The following is a 19729-nucleotide window of genomic DNA, read 5'->3' on the forward strand; positions in this document are numbered from 1 at the left end:
AGCTTTCCTTTTGTGTGAGAAAAGTTCTGCAAATACTGAGCCATCCCACCATATCAATGTACCCACGGGAGGGAATTAACACAAATTGATTATTAATTAATAATCGAATTATGACGATTCTCCATATTACTTAAATTTCAATCTGAATTATTACTCACACTGTGCATTGCTCCACGTTTTTAAACTAAAAATTATAGGAAAAATTACAATTTAATCGACGACAAATCCAAATATAAATCGCATAAAAATAGTAATCTTTCTATATTTATAATGTTATGGTCAAAGCCCGAAACGTGGCCAATCCTAGGATTGACTAACCAATTCTGCCGACCGACCAAGCGTCTTGGTCAAAATTTTGTAGTAATTTGCTGATATGTGTGTATAAACATATGTGTGTACACAAATAGGCGGAGCCTCTCCCGCATAAAAAAACTAATCTAACTCCCAGCCTATCCCTAGAAACTGCTTTAATCAAGACGCTTGGTTATTCGCAGGATTGACCAGTCATTCCGCAGAATTGACCAGTCAATGTTAGGAAAGCCGCGTTTCAGGATTTGACCATAACATGCACAACACCCGTACGCAACTGACCGCCGCGTCGCAAAAATAAACGTCAAGATCGTGTTTGTTGTCGCCAGCGATTTGCTCCCCACGAAATATTCCACGTATATTGTAAAATAACTGCCAAATATTCTATAATCGAATATTCTCTTATTGTCTGCATTTTAATAATTAAATTGTCGTCGCGCATTTCGCGCTTTATCGTAATAATAAATTGGATAAGGTATGCGAATTATAATTCTTTCTATACAAATCAGAATTTTTCTTACTTTTCAATTTCCTTTTTTTCTCTTTTTTTTGCGCAAATGCATTTCGGTACACCTCCCTTTTCATATATGCCATATATTATGCTCATCGCTCCTATCGAAGGCTGATTCCTGCACCCGTCGCGGAGGACCGAATCATAGAACATGCCGACCATGGCGGTATTACGATCGCTTCCTTGAAAATAACATATTCGAGACAATGGAATAGTTGTGGGCGGCAAGATGTGTGAGAATTTAATATCAATTACCCTGTTGTCTGAATTATTTCGCGTTTAGGGATGCTTGAATTTTATTGATACTTTTGTTCATTCGGATTATCATTTGTTCAACCAAACGTTGCAAATATTATATATCGACATATATATATATATTTTTTATTTTTATTAGTTATTAATATATAGACCAGTATTATTTATTTTCTTTGGGAATACTAATAACTCGCCGTTTCAATTAAGAAAGAATAAATGATAATAAATTAACAAAAATATTGAAGAATAGATATGTAAAAATATATAAATTAGAGAAAGAGAGAAATTTTAAGTATTTCGTTTCTGTCAGGATGAGAAGCTGTCATGATCATAAACATATCTTACATTTAGCTGATGATATCCATTTTCTCTTAGTTTTGCAGTACAAAACGTGCCATGTTCTATGCATCGCGCTCAAAAGGGCTGCATAGATATGGTGAGGTTGCGCGTATTCTTAAGGAGATGCGTATCCTAACAATGAGACGTGTGGGCGGCACAGGATTCACGTACCAAAATGGATACGGTGTGCAAGAGATACCGATGTATCGAGCCAAGTATACTATTTTCATTTCTAACAATACCGCGAGATAAGTTCTTGACGCGCCGCAATAGCGCTGATATTAGTAAATATCATGAAATATTGTGTAATTCATATTGCATAATTAAATAAAATCGCGTAACACGCGCGTGGAAATTGCCTTTCAATTATAATTGCCAATTATCGCAAGTATAAGAGGCTTATCGTATATTCGTTCAATTATCTCGACTATATGCAATATGAGAAATTAGAAAAAAAATCGAGTTAACACTTGTATATCGTCTTATAGTGATAAGGAATCTAGATACATTCAATTAAGTTTCAAAAACGTTGCGATTGGAAACGTTATCTAAATCGATCAGAGTAGAGAGAATACTTGCCAAATTTACAATTAATTTGTTTAGCGAAATATACGCGTGTCATATACATATATGTATACATATATATATATATATATATATATATATATATAAACACGGCTAGAAAATATCTATTTCACGTCGCAGACAAAGCTGAATACCTTTTCAGTCAACGTTCCCTCATTGCCTGTCGTAATAAATTTTATTCGAAATTTAAAAGGCGCTACTCGATCATATGTAAATCGAAGAACTTGTAGTTTTCCGATTTACGACCACAAAGGTTTCTTTGCACAGACAGACATGAAGAGGCCCGACGGCGATCATGACAGGATTCGGCGGTTTATTCACGACCATCCTTGGTCTCATGGGCGGCCTATGCCGCATTTACTCGTCGTCTTACATGACGCTCGGCGGGATCTCAATATGCACGGCCGGTTATCGGCTTTAAGGGGATCATTAACATTATCTGCTACAGGATGTATTATTGCCGCTTCCATATTACCGACGTAACGATATATCTTTCCGTGGTAGCAAAATGAGATTGTCGGCGGCAAACCTTTAGCACGCAAAGTACTTGCCGCCATACTTTGCGCTTTTGCACTTGTATTTCGTATTGTCGCGGCATCGAATAAAGGGATTACTTTCATATAAAATTAAGGGAAGTTTTGCATCATAGCTGCTTCATTATAAAGATGAGTAATTATAATTTATATATTATTGAAATACGCGAATCACAATCAATTGTGATTATTAAAAATCTTACGATACTAAAAACTTAACAAAATTACACAACTCGCCGAGAATACAATGTACAATCTGTGTGATTACGCGAATTAGAAAGCGGTTCAAATGGAGATAATATATTGTTAATTTTCGATATTTTCATTTTCGGCAGATGCCACGGTGGTAGCTCTCGAGGAGGATGTTCCACGGGGGCGGAAGTGGCGGGTACGGCGCAAGTTCCGATTACCAGCAGCAGTCCCAGCAGCAGCAGCAGCAACACGGGCAGCAGCTTCAGGCGCCCGTCTACGTTCCGTCGTCCAGGCCGGCGATTCCATCCGCAGCTACGGCAGCGCAATATCACTCTTTCCCTACTTCGCCTTCGCCCGCATGGTACAACGACCTTTGAAAGATCATACGTGCGTCACATACGTGTTTGAGAGAACTAAACGTGAAATATGCTTGATCCTTTGAAGGGAAAAGACAGCGTCCTGGCAACACGGAGTGGAAACGTATGCGGCGCATCACGCGCTCGCTGGACATACGAGCGGTACCGCGGCAGCGATGGGGCCGCACGCTGGGCCTGGCCATCCGCATGCGGGACATCCGCACGCGGCGCATCCTCATTCAACCCTCGCTGCGGCCGCGGCCGCACCGTTCTATGCGCAGAACGTCGCGATGATGTCCTCGTGGCGTGCCTATGACGGCACCGGCTTTCAACGTGCATCGCCTTATGGTTCGTACATTTTTAATACGATTTTTAATACAGATGTGCTCCTTACACATATCTGTCATGTAACCCTGCTATTTTAACCCGTAAACAGTAAAATCACTGTGCGACAAAAGTATTTATGTGAGATATAAAAAATTCTTGTGCTAACGTTTCTGCACATCGAATAAATAAAATATAGAATTAAATAATATCAGTACCAGATATTTCTGAAATGAGAATGAGGAAAGCTACTGGAACGGTCATCTTGAAAAAATTATTCAATATTAAACATCGAAGTTAATGAATTTTCTTAAATATTAAACAGTACTAATTCGACAAACATCAATAATTTATATCGGTGTGATTATATTAAGTAATATTATATTATAGGCGTTACGTTATCTTTATTGACTGCGACGTAAATAAAAATATCACTAATGTAGCTGGATTTCATTAGCTTTCCCTGCCATACTTTAAATTTGCTTGCGATGGCGCGTGAAAACGGAGGTGCTCATATCGCTTTTCGTTGGCGTGCATCACGCGTAAAGTCGCAATGATAAATAAACAAAAGTTATGAGAACTACCCGTATGCCGCGGTGATAAGATATGTAGGCATGCAATTTCCTATGGTGCCGATTAGTTTATCGAAACCGCAGACGATATCACGAACGGAGTTCGCGAGGGCGTACCCATGAAATTCTCAAGCGGAGTGTGTTTCTGTGGTGCAACTTAAAACCTTCTGGTGAATCTTTTATTTTCATATCATCGACGGCCGAGAGACGAGGGCTTTCTAATCGAAATTTTCTAGCTGCAATGGAATCATGCACAGGAATAGGAACCGCTTGACAAAATTATCTCATTTAACTCTTTATAAAATTTTATAGCTAGATATCATTCGTTGTGAGCTATGAACCTTTCAACGATACACGACAATAAAATATCATATTAACGCGCGTGAAAAGAAGCATTTGACTTCGTGATTAACGCTGACTTCGTGACAGCACCGCTCGAAAGAAAAACGTACGCTGCGCTGAGGCGAAGAGAAAGAAGCTACTTTCCTTCGCGGATGCTATTCGCCGCCGTGCATACGGCGGGCCATGTGCGATGGATAAGTGATAGCGGTACCTTTGAAGTGAGCCGGGTCGATCCCGCGGTCAAGTGTTTTACAGCGTACCGACGGGGAATCGGTTCAGAAAGCTAGCGCGGGCGGATGCTTCCTCTGAACAGTGCAGGAACAGCCGGCCGTCGCGCATGCTCATGCTTTGCCGTCTAACTTTAAATTTAAATCCCGCTACGGGCGTCTAGATAAAACGTAAAGAACGGTCTTATCTCGTGAGTTTGGTCAGTTCGTTCGGATAAAGCCGATCTTGGATTTTCATGCGAAATGAATAGAATGTTATGTGACACGTGAAGAGAAACTTGGAGAAGTTTACAGTGGAGTTAACATCATCAAATGTAAAATGAGATTTAAGTCTCTTATTTTCCGTGACTTAATGCTTTTAAATTTTCTTTAATCATAGGATGTGCATCGTTAAAGTCTCTTGTTGTTGTATTGTTGTTTCAGAATTTAGAATATATAGAAAACTAATCAGTTTTGATCTCTGGTGCATAAATCACAACAAGCGTTAGAACAAAAATAAATTAATCGATCGAATATGAAAATGATTACAGACACCGCAATGGATTTCCAGTTTGGCGAGGGTCGCGAGTGCGTGAATTGCGGCGCGATATCGACGCCGCTCTGGCGAAGAGACGGCACTGGCCATTATCTTTGCAATGCTTGCGGACTTTATCATAAGATGAACGGCATGAATAGGCCGCTCATTAAGCCCTCAAAACGCCTGGTAAGTTCATCCACAAATGATCATAATAAAATTTCACCAATATATCTATACGTATGTTCATTTTGCAAAGAGCCGTCTTTCTACGTCGCGAAAAAGTTACATGATATATTGTATCCGCGAAAGAACTGACTTTTAACACTAATTTTTAATATGAAAATGTTTTATTGTGTGACCTACCGGGATTTACAAATACTTTCATATATTAAGTTGTTTCACATTTATAATTCACATTTATTAATCTTTTATGAACGTCTCTTAAAAGAGATCTGTTTCATTCTTCTAAGACAATCTAAGAATATATCATTTAATCACGATAATTGCATTCGCATAACTTGAATCATTTTGACATGCGTTACAAATGGGACAGATGTCGGAATTTCAGACCGCGACGAGGCGACTCGGGCTGTGCTGTACAAACTGTGGCACCCGCACCACCACTTTGTGGAGGCGCAACAACGAGGGCGAGCCAGTGTGCAATGCTTGTGGGTTATACTTCAAATTGCATGGGGTCAATAGACCGCTAGCCATGCGGAAGGACGGTATACAAACAAGGAAGAGAAAACCGAAAAAGACCCCAGAGCAGAATGCTAGATCGTCCCAGGGAGACCATGAATCCACTGCCTCGACTACATCCTCCCCTTCCACAGGTTCGTAAACGTTAAAATTCTCTTTTGTCTTACGTACATCTTGACAGATATGTACAAAATATAAAAATATAAAACTTTAAAATAGATAATAAATCGCTTCTTGTGTTTTAATACATAAGAAGCGATAACTGTAATAATTTCAATTTTACATAATTCATCATTCATAATTTCAAAAATTTACTCTTCAAGTTTAAATTACAGTTATTACATATCCATTAATAAAAATAATGTTTCTCTTATATCTTGTACTTATTTATGTATAGTCTTGTCCGATTTCTTCATTTTATTATATTTACAATGGTTTATTCTTAATGTCATGATTATTTCTCTACAGATTTGAAGAACAATCAACAACAGCAGCAACAACAGCAGCAGCATCAAATCGAGGTGCCAAAGTCATCGGGCTCGTCGACATCGACCGATAGACCCGTTTACCTCGGACATACTTCTCTCCTGGCCACCGGAAGTGTACCTGCTGTGAAAACGGAACCGCGGAGCTGCGACGGCATCGTTGGTCAGCCGTACTCATCATATTATCAACATCCTCATCAACTCGCTGTCACCAGTGAACATCAGCAACAGAGCTATTATGGCACTCAAGAGGCGTCCTATCATCATCAACATCATGTTACTGCAGCAGCGAAATTACTCGCGTCCTCGTAATTGTTTAGCAATTGAAGTTCGTTCGCTAGAATCGTCTTGAAAATAAATTCAGACGTATTGAAAGATGAAGAAAACCTTTCCGCAGTATTCAAGAAATCGCCGATAAACTTATATGAAAGAAGATCGTAAAATTTCTAATAACGATTTAGAATTGAAAATTGTGGATTGAAACTTAATCCGATTATTTGGAAAAAGAACAAGAGAGAGAATAACAAAATTAACGGTTAAAAAACTTCTTTGACAAAAAAAAGTGTGTGAAAGAAGAATTCTTCTACAACATGGGACTAGTCAGTGACGTGCAAATTGTTTTAAAATTAAAAGAAAAAATTTCATTCTTCGTGATAGAAGCTGAAATATTATGAATCCAAGAAAAGGATACCATTTCTCGAAAAAGTAAATTTTCGAGAAGGTGACTATCTCACATAGAAATCTATGCGCGAACGCTTTAATGTATAATAAAATGATTTGAAGAAACAAAATATCATCGATGTGTCTTAAAAAACTTTGATTTTAAACGTGTCGTTAATAAGGTGAGAAGAACTGGATCTCTAGTCAATGACAGGGATTTATATAAAAGTTATGAAAGACGACGCGTATTGAAAATCATTTCACTAGTAGGGATAATAATTGGAATCGCGAGAAAATGGGACAAAACTATAAAATGCTGAGACACAGCACATTTCTATACTTAACTTCTTGCGTTTGAATATCCGATACATGTAAATAGCTGAGCTATAATATAATTAGTGCGAGAGTGCTTCCTGGTTTGACAAAAGCGCAAGGATACTTAATAAAAATGACGGATTATTGGCAAGGCTCGTGTGCAACAAATAGAAATATGATTACTGCATTTGAAGAGCAATAAAACGTCGCACTTATCACGCTACTTTTTAGTTTTCTAATCAGATAATAACAGTTCGACTTCAACTAATTAGAATTAAAAGAAAAAGAACGGAACTTTGGTTATTTAAATGTTGAATTAATATTTTTAATATTTATGCCGATTATCCTACAATTTTTTGTTACACAGCAAATGCACGCGAAACCAGAGTACTTAATTGTAAATAATCTTCATAAACTATTGCAATATTAAGAATAGATAAACTCTTTCGGCCTCGACGATTTCATTGCTTTATTTACTGCCATATACTAGATTAGAACATTTACTCTCCATGATTGCTTGAAATAAGTGTTGAATCATTTTGCATGAAATGTTTTTCTTAAATGGCCAAAAAAGGTATACTTTTTATTTTTCGTACTTGATTTTTATCAGCAAGCATTAATAAGCATTAATAAGCATTAAATTTATAATTATAACAAATAAGCAAAATAAGTGCAAATTTTTTATTTTAGTGGATGAAGTTAATCTCTCGAGGCACGAATATAACATTATTAGATTTAGCCATAAACCTTGCACGAATATAATAATGATTCACTTCGAAAGATAAATAGGAGAAGTCTGATGAGCCATTCTTATAATTTATTGACTCGAACCGTGGCTGTTGCCACGGTTTCTTGAAGAATATATTTAGTTAACGTTAATCAAAAATGAATCTTTGTGTATAGTTCCTCTGTAACTCTACTTTTGCAATGCGCAATAAATAATTTTACTCATCAATTAAGATGACAGAGAAGTTGCGTTTCTTTCTTCGAGTTAAAGAAAGAAAGATCCTATTCGAAATAATATGGTGAAAACTTAATGCTGAATGAGGGATAAATCAATCATATTGCACTTCTTTAGTTCATTAAAATTTCCGCAATAATAGCGATGTTATAGGATAACTTAGAATTATCCTTTAAACTTTTGTACATGGGCAAATAAATTATTGTATAATACGCAATTGATGTTGATATGAAGTACCTTATATAACAACGATGCACATGCTATTTATAAAGTCAGATGCTTTTCTACCTATAATATCTTTTTAATATCTATATCGCCAATAAATAAAAGAAATTAAAACTTTTTTGTTGAGTAAAATTCAGAACAGTTATAATATACACGGAAATAAGAAATTAAACTGTCAAGTTTTATTTAGCATATTTTTTATGTATCCTCCAAGCATCAAGATATTGTAAATTAAAAAAAAATAAAATTTTTTCTAATAAAAAGATTGCAATTTTACCTCTACAAAAAAAATTTTTAGATTATTGAATATCGCTGCGCTTTTTTTTCTTACAAAATTTGGAATATTATAATTATTATTTTCCTTTTTACTGTACCAAAGAATACGACTGTCTTTAGTCTGGAATAATTTCACGATCGAACAATGGTGTCACGCTCGATCAGCCTATCGCAAATATTATTCTTTCGCGTTTTGACGTTTGAAGTGACATATCGAACAAATCCAACTTACCTCCGTCCATTTCCACCACCAACGAGTTAAGCCTCCCTCAAACAGGGGTGCTTTCCACGCCGTGGACAGAGTTTGTCTTCGTTCGCGAGCCCGGTCGGACACGATCACTTTGATCATTGCACGGACATCGTGCGATTCATATTCAAATTACGAAAACGTTTCAATTACGTGCCCGATTTACGTAATCTTGAACTTATTGCAGTGAAATAAAAAATGGGTAAATATCTGTTTTCACTTATTCAACCGCAGATAAAAATAACGCCATATATTTCGACAGTACGACTACGTGTAATAGGAACCGATTAAAAAATACGAATAACTTGCTCTTCGTAAAGTTAATTGTAACTTCTAAAATTAATCTCGATATAAAATTCTTAGCTGATAAGCGATAACATTTCTCGTAATAGGAAGAACTCTGCCTACACCAGTGTCCTGTAAAGTATGTGGTGATCGATCATATGGAAAACATTACGGTGTTTATTGCTGCGATGGTTGCTCGTGTTTCTTTAAGAGATCCGTGCGTCGCGGCGCTCTGTTCACTTGCACAAGTTTGTACACTTTTAATAGAAGTAGTAAAATATACAGGACATCCTAGTATTAAAAGAATACTGCTAGGAGATGCTACGTAAATATTATGTCCTAATATCATATCAATAATGTGACCTAATAATCCTTTAGATAGTGATGGATCCTGCACCGTTGACAAAGCTAGACGAAATTGGTGTCCACATTGCCGTCTAAAGAAATGTTTCACCGTTGGCATGAATACAGCGGGTAGGTAAAATATCTAATAACTTTAAAAAGAAATTTCTTAATACTCTCTCTTTCTCTCTTAAATAGTAAATCAAATTTTAGCATTGTTTTAGAATTGACATAAAACAATGCTAATTAAAGATGTATTTTACATTTGCGTATAAAAATCGAGACACATTACCAATTATTTGTATTGCTTGCATAATTAAATTTACAATCTAAACATCTTTTTGTTTCCTAAAAATTTACTATAATTGTGACTTTTTCGTAATCAAATAAATCTAATCTATTATATTTATTCTTATTCCGAATAATAAGAATTAAATTAAATCGATATATCTTTTATAAAATCTCATACCGAACACAAAATCACCGCCGACAAGTAAACATAGCAAGGTGCTAACGAACTCAACGAGATGCAAACAATGGCGTGTGCTAGACACGTGCCTTCACCCTTAACACTATTCAGAAAAGTTAATTGACAGCGAAATTGTAATCTGGACAATCGATGTTAATCTAATGTTTAACTTATATTCTTTTATTTCACAAGATATATTTTAATTCGATATTTCTGACAAACTAACTGCGTTAAATAATGTTTCGTTAATAAAAAATCTAAGAGTTTTAGGAGAAACTGGAAAAGACTAAATCTGTTATAAGTAACGAACACAAACTGCGATAGCCATCTTTCATGGATAATCCTGTAAATAATTTAGTAGTAGCCATTGCTATAACGTGTCACGTAAAACGACATCGAGTGTCAACTTCGGTCGTCAGCCCTTAAATACACAAAGCTTACTCTGTGATCGGAGAGCTAAAGCTATCCTACTATATGGGATTGTTCAACTACACCATTGTTATATACACCTTCATATCGATTAATAAAAGCGCAAGTGTAAAATAAGATCATGTGATAAAATAAAAAAATTATAATCTTCACAAAATCTTTCAATTTTATAAAAAATATTATGTTCGTACGAGCTAATCTAAGCAGAGCATATTTAAATTTTAAAACACGTTTAACAAATATTTAATTGCTCTGTAGGAGATATTTATTTTACTTGTCTCAAAACCAATTGTAAAAATTGTTGGTATAAATCCAAATAAGAAATAGTTTTTATATTTTTTTACAAGATACTGTTGAATTTTTAAAGCAAATATTTTCACAGCGGTGCAAGAAGAACGAGGTCCGCGTGCTCGAAATAATGAGCTCTCAAATCCGCATAATTCCAACATCACTTGGAAGCCTAGAGTCGATTCATCAACGACTTTTTGTGCACGCTTTAATAGCTCCGAGATATATTTGCCTTTCAAGAATCCCACATTGAACAATACTTTAATGATGAAGACGTTACGCGAGTCTGAAACCAGAGAAAATATTTTCTTTCCTGTCATGTCGCGCCATGCGCAGCCAACGAGGATCATATCGCCCGGTAATTTTCTTTCCTTGGAATATTTAAGTTATTCAACTCTCGACAGAAGCTATCTAACCACTGCTGTATTCTGCTGTATTCTGTTATTGCGATATATATTTTTTACGATAATTGAATTGGATTTTATATTGCATGCAAGGCACAGCCATACAGTACGAAATATCCGCGCAAATATTCCTGGCTGCTATTCGGAGTGCACGTCGTCATCGAGACTTTTCGATGCTGGATATGGAGGAGCAAAACAAGATTCTTCGTCGTGGATGGTCCGCTCTTTTCGTTTTACGTGCAGCCACGTGGCCGATTGATTTAATGAACATACGAGGACAAGGTGCAACGAGTAACGACAGTGCTTCAGCCTGCATAATCGCAACGCGCACTGCGATTGCAAAATTGCAATTGGACGATGTCGAATTATGTATTTTAGACACGTTTGCGCTGTGTCGTCCCGGTAAATAAAAGTCAAACAGATATCGGCACATATATGCATAAGAGCCGTATAACTTTTCGATAATACATGCATAAAATTTGTCGACGATAAAAGTGCGATGATAGCGCAATATCGTTCTAAATTGCAGAGATCGCCGATACTACCAACGGTTTCCACGTAATGTCGCAAGCGAGAAATAACGCCGTGGAAGCTCTAATACGACATCTTCAACAGCGAGACGATCGTGAGAACAAATTGGCGAAAATTCTATTTGTCTTACCTCTTCTCACCGGATGTTGTTCTCGAGAACTGGCTGAGGAATTGTTCGCACCGATTATCGGCGATGCAGATCTCGAAAGAGTTATCGCGTCTGTGCGATAAATCTTTCGCAACAATAAAAATATTTAATCGATAATCGCACATTATTAGATCCACTATTTAATAGATATTAATCTGCATGATAAATCGTCAAGAATATGTACAATTAATAAATATGTAATAATCAGTAAAAAAAATACATATAAATTACAATAGAGTGAATTAAAATAAAAGGTTGCTTGAGACGATAGATTCTCGTACTCATTTTCACTCTAATAAAAAAAGAACACAATAGAGGTTCTCTTGTCTGTTTACGTTACTCGGAACATATCTCCTACCTATTATTTAGAAAAGGCACGATCGATCATAAAACGTTCTAATTTCTGTCGATAGAATTCAGAAAGATGTTGGAAAACTCGTAACTTTCAAATGGGTGAAGATACCACGATACACGTACATTCTTTATCACGCGAGATTTATTCAGGAAGAAGCCGCGCGGCCGCGGTACATTATCGTTTATTGAGAACCAGATTGACGATATTGAGAAACTAATATCATTAAAATATTTGCCAATACTATGACGATAGCTCCAGGTAAAAACTTGTGCGATTAATGATTTTATTGTTAAAGCTATAACACTTTGTAACGTTCATGGAGCCTATAAAGATGTCATCATTACTTTGCAAATTGATACACATGGTAATAAAATTTTAGCTGTTACTCGTAAAGAATAACCATAAATCGCGGAATGAAGGTAATAAATGATGTTATAACATTCACAACACCTCTCATATATTCCTCGAAATATAAAACGTACTCTCTTTTATAGTTGATAATAAAATAAAAATCGTAAAAACTGTATGATTTAACACAACATATTTTCATGCATTGGTTTTATGAATGGTCGACACTTTAGTATATAAACCAACCGTTTTGTAGATTTATAATTTTGCTATTTTTTATGTTCACGAATTAACGTCATTCCTTCTTTTTTTGCTAATGAATTCGCAAGACACATATGCTTCTTTATTTCTCATAATCTCTATTTTACAAAAAATTAATATTAAATTGTATCAGCTATGTAACGTATTGTCGAGTGTATTAGCTGGATCGGAAAAGAATTTCGTAGCAATAATTCCATTTTAAAACGCCTCGATCGAATTAACAACGTACTTTCTATTTCTTGCTAATAAATCTGCGAGACAAGAGCACGAAATGCGAGGCAATAGGCTCGTTTATGGAAAATTTTATAATAAAAACGAATAAAATATTTAGATTTAGGGAACAAGCGAGAGAAAGTGTTTTATCATTTTTAAATATCTTGGTGGCGGCGGATTGTTTTTTATGATTTATGCGTGATTACCGCGCTGCGAGAACAATCGCGAAGAAATTTTTACAAATGACAATTTAACGTAAATTTTCTGTAAAATAGAGGTTATGAGGAATAAAGAAGCACACGCGTACAAATAAATTTGAAATATTTACGACGAATTACGTGCCTGCCTTCATTAACGAAAAACGCAATGTATTCGTGGACACACATTTCAGCTGTTCGCTCTCAATATTTACACGCTCGTTGAAGCAAGCTCGCTCGCTCTCGTTCGCGATCGCGACAAGCAAAAAAAGAACGCCAAATATGCGACCGTTCTCTTGAAACAGCTGATTATTAATTCCCGCACCGCACGTATAATGAAAAGTTCACGCTACTTATTGAAGCGTCTTCCCACGCAATTCACTAATTCGGAGTAAGACACGAATTAGGCAGGAGGCAGGAGACGCGAATTTTGGGGGTTAGCGTCTCACTGCGACACGCGGAGCAACGATTTCTATCAAAATTCGGATGCATCTCGCTTCGAATCATTTGTTTCTCATGCACAATTGACTCACCGATCACGGAGCACTGCAGGAGACGAGGAGACGAGAAGACCCGCCAAATCACAGCCGGCAGTCCAGTACGGCATTCAGCGTTCATCTCGTCCAGAGACGGCAATACGGCATTCCACTCGTTGCACTCGACACGAGAAGGGACGGAGTATTCGGCGTATGTTCAGCTTGCAACGCTCTGTAACCGAATTTCTTTTCGTTTAAGAGAAATCACGAGAAAGGAATTACACGATCGACAACGTCTCGCTCTCGCACCTCGCACCGACGCCGACCGGCCGACGCGACGTATATACTTGCGTGCGCCGCTGCCGCCGCAGTCAGGTGAGTCGTCGAACGCGATTGGTTCCCAGCGAGTCGAGCCTCCGAATCCGACCAATCACGTTCGACCGCTCCGAGCGGCCGCGGCGCCGACGGCCGGCGGTGCGCCGTATAGTCAGCATACCAGGCGCGACCGTTGAATAAATCCGTGAACTTAAAAACAACACGTACATACGTTCAAAGTCGGCCCGCGGCCTTGCCACTTGTTTTCGTCAACGCTCGGAGTATCGTTACGTACTTGCGAAAGTTACTTACAATCAGTCATTCTCTCGATGAATTTCGCACAAGCGTCAAGTGTTCGTGCTTCGCGATTTCGTCGTTGGTGGCCGTGCGCCGTGCGTTTCGGAACGCGCTCCTTCCTACGACCTACGATTGGCACTCCTGCTTCTCGTTCCGTCGCGGGCGTTGCGACGCGGGCTACGCACGTCGCGTCGCACAGTACGCACTCGATAATCCGCCGCGAGCCGCGAATATATTAAGTGTGAACGTCGGTCTGGATGTGTCGACTGTCGTGCGATTTCCTCGCCCGAGGCGGAGTCGGCGGAGCGGAGACATCGAGACGAAGGTACGGCAATTGTGAGTAATTCCGAGTAGTTCCGTTGTGATATTTGCTGACGATAATCGCTTGTCCCGCCCGCGCCATATGTATGGACTCGAATCGTAGATCGTAGCAATGTAGCATTCATCTGTCTCGTGTCGCGCTTTGAACGCTGTGCCGGAATTGTCGCGTACGTCGTACGATTTATCTCCGATTCTCTCCGAAGGGAAAAAGAGGGCCGAGTGATATTGTCGTATCGAGTGATTCAAGTAACGGAACGCCCGCGCCGTGATACATGGCCCGTTCGTGAATACTTCTAATTTCGATATCTATACTTTGCGTCGCGTAAATTAACGGCTCGCAGTATTGATTTACGTGCTCGATACTCGATACTCGATACCGTACTGTGCGTCGGATACCTGTTCAATTTCAATCGTGTATCTTTAATTAATCAAATACGTGCAGTCTTTACTAGCCGTCTACTTGACTCGCGTAGTATCGCGTAGTATCGCGCCAAATTGCCGACATCTTCGAAGATTTCGCCGCCATTATCGTAACGTTGCGTCGCGTCGCGTAGCGGTGAACACGGAACGAATCGGGACAATCGATATCGCGACTCTTTCAAATTTTGGAAGAATCTGTATTTAGAAAGTGTTAAAATATGTTTCAGGAAATGATATCGGGAGTGGCACGCGGCCTCGGTGTTGTTTTTTTGTACTCGGTGCCCCTTATTTATGCGAAATCACCGTGCGAGAACAATTAAGTCGCCGCGTCACGTCGCGCCGCGCCCGCGCCCGCGCCGTGCCAGCAGGCAGCGCAGAACCGTATACGCACATCAGTAAATCAGTTGCCTCTCGCGCAATTAACTCGAACTCGTTGAGTTCGCGCGGGTATCAAAGCGATGTATATTTGTTGAAGCGGGTATGTATTTCACGTGTCATCTATTCGCTCGTAAGAATCGAAGTAATACGCGACGGGAGTGCCGAACTTGGATCGCATCGCGTACTTTCGCACGATTCGTTTGATCTCAATTGATCGTTCATTTGAAATACGGTATAGAGTCTCGCGAACAGTTAACGTCGGGAGTGTCGTATAAAGTGCGGAAAGTATATAATAATGCGGAAGAAGGTCGCATCGTCGCATCGAGGGAATTCAACCTGACAATAACCCGAGAGGACGAGGGGGAGGCCTAGAGGAGAGGCATCGGGCGCCAGCGGAACAACATAGCGGTAATTATTATTTTTTATTTTGTTTAAAAGTAATCTTTTTTCTTATTTAATTTTGAGTCGTTTAATTTATAACCATGATTTAGAAATAATAATTAGAAAAAAAGAAGTAATTTAAAATTGTATAAAAAGTTTGTCTTCTTTTTTATATAATTATTTAAATAAGTATCTAGTTGACTGATGAATAAATAAATCAATAGCGCGTAAAAATAATGTTTTGAAACATTGGTCTTCTTGAACACTGTTTTAATATGAATTTTATATTTGTATGTTACAGAATCAATGTAGCTACGTGGCAGATACAACTCCGCTGTTGCGCGTCGGGGTCGGTGAGTAAATTCACATTTTTATTGAGGTAACGGCACGATTTAAAACAAAAATTCGCGCACGGTTTTCTAATTTCGGCTAATCGCTAGTTATAGGTATACTAGATAAAGACACGGGTAGGTAAGAATACGGATAAAAGTTTAGATAAAAATCAGTAGGTAGGAATATAGGGAGGGTGTGATTTTTAACAATAGGAGGAAACTTAGTTAATATTATAATTTTAAGAAGGAAACTTAATTAATATAAAAATTATAGGAAAACAATAAGTACGCATACGGGTAGGCAGGGATACGGATAGGTAGGGATGGGAGAAGGGGCCGTGATGAAAAAATTAATGTATATACTTATAATTTTAAGAAATTTAAATTTATTTGTATAAAAATGCAATAATAAGGTTAACAATTATGTACAAAACAATACATTCTATCGCAAAAATGATGATAATTTAAGTAATAAATGATAAATAATGAAGAAGCAATAAATAAAACATTTTCAAAGAAAAGAGGACTGCTGTAGAGGCTCACAGAGTGGTACAGACAGCAAATTCCTTCAAATTTCTACCGTGAGCAAGCATAAACAAGCAATTGGATTATTACACCGGACGACATATCTGAATTTAGATCGCAGTCATCACGTGATTGACTGCGATAGCAAGCAACCGTCTGTTTGCATAATAATAACAACGATGTAATAAAACAATTTTTTTAAGTGTGACTTAACATTACTTATATATAAGGAATGATAGTTGAACGTACAAAGTTATGCTAAAAGGCAAGCACCGCTAATTACATTATTGTATCGCGGGAATAATACACTGGCATTTATTGGTGTCTATAGACGTGACATATAAAAAGTGAAAATTTTTTCTTTTTCAAAGTTGGTAGCCTTGCATTCGGAGCAGGTACTCCGGCTTTCCCTACGTGAGATCTCCAGCATCAGTTCGGAGTTACAGTTACTCCTAAGTCTCCTAACCTCCAGACCCTGCTGTTTTACATCGTATTTTATACGAGCATTTTATATCAAGTATTATTTCTAGAAATTGTTAGCGATGCAATGTACGAAGCTTTCATTAGTGGTTATCGTTTAGCTGATGTGTCACATGGCAAGCCCTATTATGTTTACTGTATCGAGATTTTGGAGTCAAAGACTGGCACTCGATATTTCATCGAGAGAAGATACAGCGAATTTAGTGCATTACATCGTAAGGTACGTTACGGAAATGTTAATTATTGATAATTGTGTGATATAATAAAAAAATACTCGTGTGTGATCAATTGTACAATAAAGACAAATAACTTTTTTAAACAAATCACTATGGAACAATGTCTTGGAAGATAAGTATAAATAAAATATTATATGTTTATTGGCAATAAAGTAATAAGTTTTATTGGCAATAAAGCATAATTTTCTTGAAAAGTCATAAACTTGTGGCTTCCATAAGAGTTTTTAACGTACAGTTGATTTTATCCTAGATAGTCAAGTCTGTCAAAAAGAGTTTGCAAAATGTTGCGATAAATTTTTTCAGCAGAATACCAGCAGAAATACAACAGATATAGTGGTAGATCCACTAATATGACTGGTGACTGCGAAAATTGAGCAGAATGTGCCATCTTGCAGTTATTTAAGTGACGTATTCCATTTAAATGGTTACGAAATAACAAATTCTGCTTAATTTCTGCTGGAAATCTGCCGTCCGCTTATGTCCGTAAGCTCTGCTGGTAGAACACGAACTTAATGTTAATGTCATAATTTTCTGTTCAAATCTATTAAATAAATTACTAGCATATGCTGCTAATATTTTGCTTACTATGTTACAGATATGAACTAGTTATGACATAACATTGTAATCATTACTCTTGTTACAAATCGACATTGATAGACTTTTCTTTTTTTAGGATATTTTTATTATAAGTTGCGCTTTTGAAATATCTTGTATTTATTGAATATTGGTATATTATACAAGAAAATTGTATTCCTTTTTTATTCTTTTCCAGTTGAAGAAGGATAATTCGGATATTGCACCGTTTCCACCAAAAAGAGTAAGAAACTCGCAACCAAAAGTATTGGAACAACGACGAGCTGCTTTGGAATTGTATATACAAAAAATGTTAAGTCTATTAGCAACAAAACAGCAAGTTCTCAATTTTCTGGGCATAGAAAGCCAAGAAGCTGCGTTCCATCGAAGGTATTTGTCCAAATTTAACTTAGAAGAAAGATACATTCTAGCATAGTAAATAATAGCAATTAATTTTGTTATTTTTAATTTTTCAAGAATACGTAAAGCAGCAGATAGTTCAACGCATAATCATCCAAATACTTTGGGGCATCATCCAGTCTTGACCTTTCATTGTGATCCATATGTCCCAGCTGACTCAACTAACAGTCTTTCAGATGTTGTAACTAATGGTGTGTTATTAGGTATATATAAATCTTGATATTATACGAGTGATTTGCAACGTTAAAACAATAAATATAAGATGCATTTTTGATAGGTTAGTAGATAAGTATAGAGAAATCCATCTAAATGGATAAAAGACTAGTGATAACAATATACAAATAAGAAAATTTCTAAAAATAACACTTATTTTTTGTGAATAATATATCAAAATGAAAAGAATGACAAATTTAATGTTCTTATTTTATACAATCTCATAGACAGAATCTCATTTATACAAAATTTTTAGCACGTTATTTAAAACTTAAAGCATCATATATCTGACAAATAAGCAAGCAAAAAGAAATGTCAATGCAAAAAGTTTATGCAGCTCATCAACATTTAAAACGTAAATGATAAAATTGTATGTAAAATTTGTTTGTAGATACATGCTAAAAGTCTAATTATGTTTACAGGTTTAATTAGTATTGATCTTTTAAAAAAATTGTATCTTTCGACTGTATCTTCTGATATGACAAATGTGTAACATTATGTATTTGAAATGTCATAAAGGAAATAAAATTAAATGATACTAAATTATTAACCCTGTATTACTCACGTGTTTCTTTTTATCGTAATTACTTGCATAATGGAGCGTAAAATACACCCCAAAATTATATCTCAATTAATTTTTATTGTTCTCTTTGATGATTTATAATTAAATAAAAGTTGATAATATTCTATATATCTTCTAGATAAAAATAAGCGCAAAAGTTCCTTTTTATAATTATGAAACAATTTGCGCAGCATTCAATTGATAAATATTTCTAAGGCTCAGGTGTGTATTTAACGCCTCACGTGAGTAACGTAGGGTTAATTATGCACGTGAGTAATGTAGGATTAATTATGCTCTGCGTACTTATCCAATCCAAATAAACAAATCTAAAAAATTTTTGAATAAGATTGTACTGAACAATAGATTGTGAATACGTACAATATCACCTAAAAGTCTATTCTCTTGGCTAACCAGTGATCCGCTAGTGCGCTCCTTCCAGTTATTTTAGTTTCTACAGTTCGGTGTCGTACATAGTCTCATATTGGCAGTATTGAAATACTTGTTCTGGGCTGCGTTCGGAAACGTCACCCGAGTGCACACGAGTATACTCCCTTCTTTTTCTATCTCAGCGAGTTAGAAGGAGAAGGGAGTATACCCGTG

The 19729-nt window shown here is 36.8% G+C and overlaps 3 protein-coding genes and 2 long non-coding RNA genes across 8 annotated transcripts in view; 4 read left to right on the top strand and 1 right to left on the bottom strand.

Annotated features, from left to right (window-relative positions):
• The window catches only part of LOC139771778 (uncharacterized), a 46752-nt gene extending 38353 nt beyond the window's left edge, over positions 1–8399 (top strand). For 2 of the 3 annotated variants that reach the window (XM_071704813.1, XM_071704814.1), the window contains 5 exons: positions 2868–3085; positions 3169–3428; positions 5076–5248; positions 5616–5895; positions 6230–8399. In XM_071704813.1, coding sequence (XP_071560914.1) covers positions 2895–3085; positions 3169–3428; positions 5076–5248; positions 5616–5895; positions 6230–6558 — 1233 coding nt within the window. In that variant the 5' untranslated portion in view covers positions 2868–2894 and the 3' untranslated portion in view covers positions 6559–8399. The remainder of the gene's footprint in view (positions 1–2867; positions 3086–3168; positions 3429–5075; positions 5249–5615; positions 5896–6229) is intronic. The other variant, XM_071704815.1, reaches the window with a different exon arrangement.
• Positions 1–13977, bottom strand: part of LOC139771779 (uncharacterized) — a 62909-nt gene extending 48932 nt beyond the window's left edge. For both annotated transcript variants that reach the window (XR_011717982.1, XR_011717981.1), the window contains exon 1: positions 13734–13977. This is a non-coding gene — a long non-coding RNA (uncharacterized lncRNA). The remainder of the gene's footprint in view (positions 1–13733) is intronic.
• On the top strand, positions 9129–12096 carry Hr83 (Hormone receptor 83). Its single transcript, XM_071704718.1, has 6 exons — positions 9129–9132; positions 9302–9463; positions 9594–9689; positions 10838–11101; positions 11241–11549; positions 11677–12096. Exons 1-6 carry the CDS (start codon positions 9129–9131, stop codon positions 11907–11909), a joined length of 1068 nt encoding a protein of 355 aa, XP_071560819.1. The 3' UTR covers positions 11910–12096.
• Positions 13978–14470: 493 nt separating the features above from the next.
• Positions 14471–16308, top strand: LOC139771734 (uncharacterized). Its single transcript, XR_011717973.1, has 3 exons — positions 14471–14624; positions 15257–15815; positions 16090–16308. It is a non-coding gene; the product is annotated as an uncharacterized lncRNA (long non-coding RNA).
• Positions 16309–16952: 644 nt separating this feature from the next.
• LOC139771780 (sorting nexin-24) lies at positions 16953–19117 on the top strand. The gene is made up of 3 exons (XM_071704817.1): positions 16953–17345; positions 18134–18324; positions 18412–19117. The coding sequence occupies exons 1-3, from the start codon at positions 17193–17195 to the stop codon at positions 18572–18574; spliced, it is 507 nt and encodes a 168-aa protein (XP_071560918.1). The 5' UTR covers positions 16953–17192; the 3' UTR covers positions 18575–19117.
• The last annotated feature ends 612 nt before the right edge of the window (positions 19118–19729 follow it).

Source organism: Temnothorax nylanderi, unplaced genomic scaffold (genome assembly GCF_030848795.1).
Source record: "Temnothorax nylanderi isolate EJ_2023f unplaced genomic scaffold, tnyl_v1.0 TNYL_tig0044_pilon, whole genome shotgun sequence".
Lineage (NCBI taxonomy): Eukaryota > Metazoa > Arthropoda > Insecta > Hymenoptera > Formicidae > Temnothorax > Temnothorax nylanderi.